This window comes from Melanaphis sacchari, unplaced genomic scaffold, assembly GCF_002803265.2.
Source record: "Melanaphis sacchari strain LSU unplaced genomic scaffold, SCAv2.0 Contig75_pilon_pilon, whole genome shotgun sequence".
NCBI lineage: Eukaryota > Metazoa > Arthropoda > Insecta > Hemiptera > Aphididae > Melanaphis > Melanaphis sacchari.
Window position 1 is genome coordinate 127,219 of NW_020271537.1, and position 5,235 is coordinate 132,453.

Consider the following 5,235-nt stretch of genomic DNA (forward strand, 5'->3'; position numbering starts at 1 on the left):
AATAATATGTTAATGTGAGAATGTATTTATTCAATGTCCACTTTAGATACTTAAAATGCGGTTAGATGGTTAGTTTATCTATACACCTGTCAACGATCAAAGTTAAATAAAATATTCTATAAGTCAATGGTTTATAATTTGTAAAATTTTATCCGCTAATACTTATTTGAGAGAATTTAATTAAAATAAATTTCATATTATATAATTTCGGGTTTTATTATGTTATTGAAAAGCAGGGTTCAAAACAACGTCTGTCAAATTGTGTGCCTTTTGCCCTTTTATCGTATTCTCATAATCTCATTGATGCTGTAAATTGTTATTATGGTATTATAAACATTCAATAATCACAGTCTAATGAAAAATTTCCAGAGTTGAGTCGAACTTAAATCTTGGGCATGACAGCAAGACGACGTTTAATTAAGAAGCTTGTTTAATATATCAAACTTATAAAAGACATCTACCTGCTTTTATAGTGATCAATTATAATTAATGGTTTTAATTTAACATTTTTAAAAAGGCTTACATGTTTTGAATGTTCTATACATGCTACGTTTTTTATATTCTATAAATTGTTATTTATACACTCATATATATATTTACTGAATTTAAATTTTGAATCGAATATTTAATTAACTCTTATAATTTATGAATATTATTTATAATATTCATTTGAACAGTAGGTACTATAATTATACTAACTGAAATTTATGTATAAGTATAAATCCACATCAATATATTTTAGTAATTTACTTCTATTACTTCATTAATACCACTTATCATAAACCTAGTTCTTACAATTATAAAGTATTTATTGGTATAATTGCCAAATAAAAGAAGACGCTCCAGGTCCCTAAAAAAAATTGAACCAGAAATCGGTTCCTAAAGGTTATAAGGCAATACAAAAAAACAATAATTTTAACCATTAAAGAGATTTAAAATACTTGTAACCTATATATAGGTACGCTTATAGATATTTATATCACAGATATAATAGAAGAATTGATTGAAAATGTAAAAATAAAAGATTAAGTATAAAGTGTGAACATTTTAAAACGTCAAACCAATATCTCAACGTCTAAAAATTTAAATAGTTTCAAAAAATAATGAGTGCCCATATTTATACTTCAGAAGTAAAATTAACACTTGAAAATCGCATCTATTACAATTAATAGATACCTATCAGCCAGAATGAAATAATAAAAATACTCATAAATTGATATTTATTCTAATAAAAAAACCTGAAAATTATGAAAATGTTTAAATATTGACTGGTTTAGGTTCACGTTAAACTACAATAATAGTACGACTCCTAACTGTTAACTGTAAGTGGTTAGAATGCTGTTGGCGCCAAAGTCAAACCATGCCAAATGATCAACATATTATGCATGTCCACTTTAATATGATGTACTCTAAAATCTAAGTAGCTTTGCCCAATGCTTGCACCAAAATAATTCTGTAAAATACGGGACTAAAAATTGTATAAAAAATAGTTTATAGTTATCACTAGCTGTACTGTAATGCTAGCAAACAGCTGCTCATGCAGATTAAATTTAGGTTAAGAATTCGCTGTTATCACTAATCAGGGACCCGATTACCATTTGGCAGTTTTATTTTTGAGGATGTAGTTCAATGTATTCTGATAGTTTATTTGAGTGAACATTATTCTTATGTAATAGTTTTTTATTTTTTATTTTTAGTAGTACAAAACAAATCAAAACAATGTCGTCAAAGGGCCCAACAATTGCTGGCTCAGACGGCTCAGATTTTTCTCATCGTCAAAAAGTTGCCGACCACTACAAAATCAGGTACTTTCTACTCACTTGATGAGAATATACATTTATTATATTCTTAAATCTGTATGAATAGTAGTACAAACTAATAGTTTAATACTAAAAATAATTTTGTCATATACTCCAAATAATCAATTTTTTTTTAAAAAAATTATTAAACTGATAAATTATTAAAAAATATTTATTTAATAGTTGATTTTAATTTTAGTGTACAAAACAAAAGTCGACTTAAATACTGTATACTATTTCACTATATTCTATTCTTTCTTATGGGTGCAAAATTATGCCCAGATGTTTTGGATAGATTGGATATATTTGTGTTAGAAATTGAAGAACTTGAAATTCCTAAGGTAATAACATTTTAGAATGGAATAATTTCTTACTGAATGCAATTTATAACACCAAATTATAAAAACTATTTATTATTATAATTTATAATACTGAATTGTAAAAACTATTTATTATTATAATTTATAATATTGAATAATGAAAACTAATTTATATTGCAATTTTATAATACTAAATAATGAAAACTATTTTGTATTGGAATTTATAATATTAGTAATATACATTCTCATTATCTGAGTAAGACTTGATTGTATAAAAAAAAAGTAAATATTATTTATTATTTCAGCCATTGCTTTGGGAATATTTATGGTGTTTGAGTTTACCAGCATCTTTTCTGGCATTACGTGCTATTAAGCATAATTGTATAAAAAATATTTCCCTTTATATCAAATGGATTATTTCATTTGGTGTTTTACCAGTAGTCTATGGCTTTTTTATTTACCTTCCTGAAGTTTATACTTTTATTACAAAAAGTCCCTCAACTGAATCTATTCAATTATGGCGGGTGAGTATCATGCTATATAATTAATAACTATGTTTACTTATATTATTTTTTTTTGATTTCAGAACTTCCCTTATGGTATACTTTGGTATATATTTATTGCTATAGCAGTTCAAATTCACGGATTCTCAATATACTTTGCACTAAATTTAAAAAATGCCTGGACTGCCAGGGGTACTGCTCAAAAGAAGAAATAAGAGAGTTGCTTTGAAAAATCATGGTGATCTGGGATAGTGTAAATACTATGGATTTTAACTGTACAATAATGCTTACAATTTTATGAATATGTAAGCTATGAGAACTGCATGATCATTTTAATTTAACTGAATTAATATAGTTAATTAATGGTATAAAAAAGTATATTTTTGTAGTTTATCTGTGCTACATAAATTGTTTTCTTGTTTATTTAATATACAATTTACAAGATTGAAAATTTGTACAATTTTTTATAACTTTATAAGTGATTTTGTTAATTATAAATATTGAAAATTATTTTTTGCCCTATTTTATTCATTAATTTTTATGTAATGGGTCGGTACATATTAGATTTTTATAATTAGTTTAAATTAATAGTTAAACAATTTTAGAGAGTGTCTAATTTATTTTATTGTTTCATACAATAAACATAAAATATTTTGTATATACAGGTTCGGTATATAATCTATACAAATATGTAAATAAATAAATAATGTAGGCCCATTCGGCTAATTCAATTATTAAAAATAAATTCTTTAAATCAATATTTTTTTATTTAGTAAAACTGTAAAATTATTTAAAATCTAATATTCTATATTTAATATTTATGTAAACATAAAATATATCATAATATAATATTAACAATTTCTATAGTATTGAACATAATAAATTATTTTTACTATTATTATTCGAAATTTCAAACGCACATTTTATTATTTTTTTTTTCTATAGATCTAAATAAAAACTGAAAAATTTGTTAAGATAGATTATTTAAAATTTTTATTTTTATCAAAAAAGCAATGCGTTCTTAAGCTCAAACAATATTGACTGTTAAAATGTATTACAGTACTTAGTGTAATTATAACTATGAAATATATTAGCAGAATTCTTAGTTTTATTTAAATTAAAATTAGTTGTTATAATATTTTAATACATAATATATCATCTGTTAATGATAAGAAATTTTAATATTTATGTGACGTATAAAATTTAAATGATACGGTTTAAAATGATTATTTGTACATTTTCACCCACAAATATTGAATTATTTGTATTGCAGACCTACACTTAATGTTGATTTATAACTTGCGTTTATTTTTTAACATTCACCCAAATCAATACTGATAATATCTACGTAATATTGTTTTTGGATTACACAAAATTAATTCACCATTGTACAGCATTTTTATCATAATTATATCGCATTTAATTGCCGTTATCTATTTATGGAATCTATTGTATTTTATTTTTAATTCTTTGATCAGATTTATAAATTTGTAACCTCATAAATCGTCCCTTCCTTCGAGGCTTCAAACAACAACGTGGTGTATTAAACGTGTGATTACCAACTTATCAGACGATTTTTTTTTTTGGACGAGTACCGTGAGCTCGGCACGTACACACAAGAATGAAATATAATAAAAATATTTAACATAGCAGTATTATGGTATCTACTAGTAATAATTATTTAGATGCAGATAACCGAGGCTAGGAACGTCTTATTTTATTATCGTGAAAGGAAAAAAAAAAGTAATAATCATTATTAATTCATGTCGAAGCATGATAACTTAAAATGATTTATAATAATTGGGAAGCCTTTGGGTAAAAATCGTTTTATTGATAGGTACCTAACGACGATTGGTTTCAATAGTGAGATTAGATAAAGTGAGGGGACGGTTTTTAAGTGACAAGTACGTGTACGTTCCTCGGACGAAATGATTGTTGTCATTATATTGTGTGCGGTGTTGGAGTTCGGATTATCGTATTGGCGAATCGATTTTTCAAAAACAAAATTACAACACAAACACGTCTCGAGACGTTGGCCGTCGACGATTTCGAGGGGGATAACACGGAAAAGAGAGATATATTATATGACTGCACACGACAGACAGGTATTCCGACGAAAATTTTCGTACAATGAGCGTGCGTTGTTGCGTTTGTGTAGTCATAAAAAACAAAAAAAACAACACAATGTTGTGATGTGTAGATCGACCTGTGCGGGTTTCGTACGCGGACAACGACGACGATAAAAATAATAATAACACCGAACGACGTTTGTCATCGCGTCTCGTTACGACCGGGGCGAAAAAAATTTCGGCCGTCTAATGAAAAATGGCAACAACACTCGGTAACGCGCCCGCCGTCGCGGCGGCGACGAGCGTGTGTCGTGTGTGTAACGTCATTACCCGCGCGGCGACGGCGATATCGTAACGCTCGTGCGTGTGGTCGCCGGTCGTCGCGAGAGGTGCAAAAAACAAACGAATGGGCCGAAAAAAAGAAAGAAAAAAAAGGACGAGAAAACCGCGGGCGACCGACCGTTAGAACGGCCAACCGCCCCGCCGCGCGTACGTTTGAAAAGCATGGGATATAGTAATAGTGTAATATCATTATATTATATAC

The 5,235-nt window shown here is 27.5% G+C and overlaps 1 protein-coding gene across 1 annotated transcript; it reads left to right on the top strand.

The window, feature by feature from the left end:
* The first annotated feature begins 1,578 nt into the window (after positions 1 to 1,578).
* On the top strand, positions 1,579 to 2,983 carry LOC112601166 (protein jagunal). Its single transcript, XM_025348624.1, has 4 exons — positions 1,579 to 1,805; positions 1,999 to 2,140; positions 2,425 to 2,643; positions 2,706 to 2,983. Exons 1-4 carry the CDS (start codon positions 1,720 to 1,722, stop codon positions 2,835 to 2,837), a joined length of 579 nt encoding a protein of 192 aa, XP_025204409.1. The 5' UTR covers positions 1,579 to 1,719; the 3' UTR covers positions 2,838 to 2,983.
* Positions 2,984 to 5,235: the final 2,252 nt, after the last annotated feature.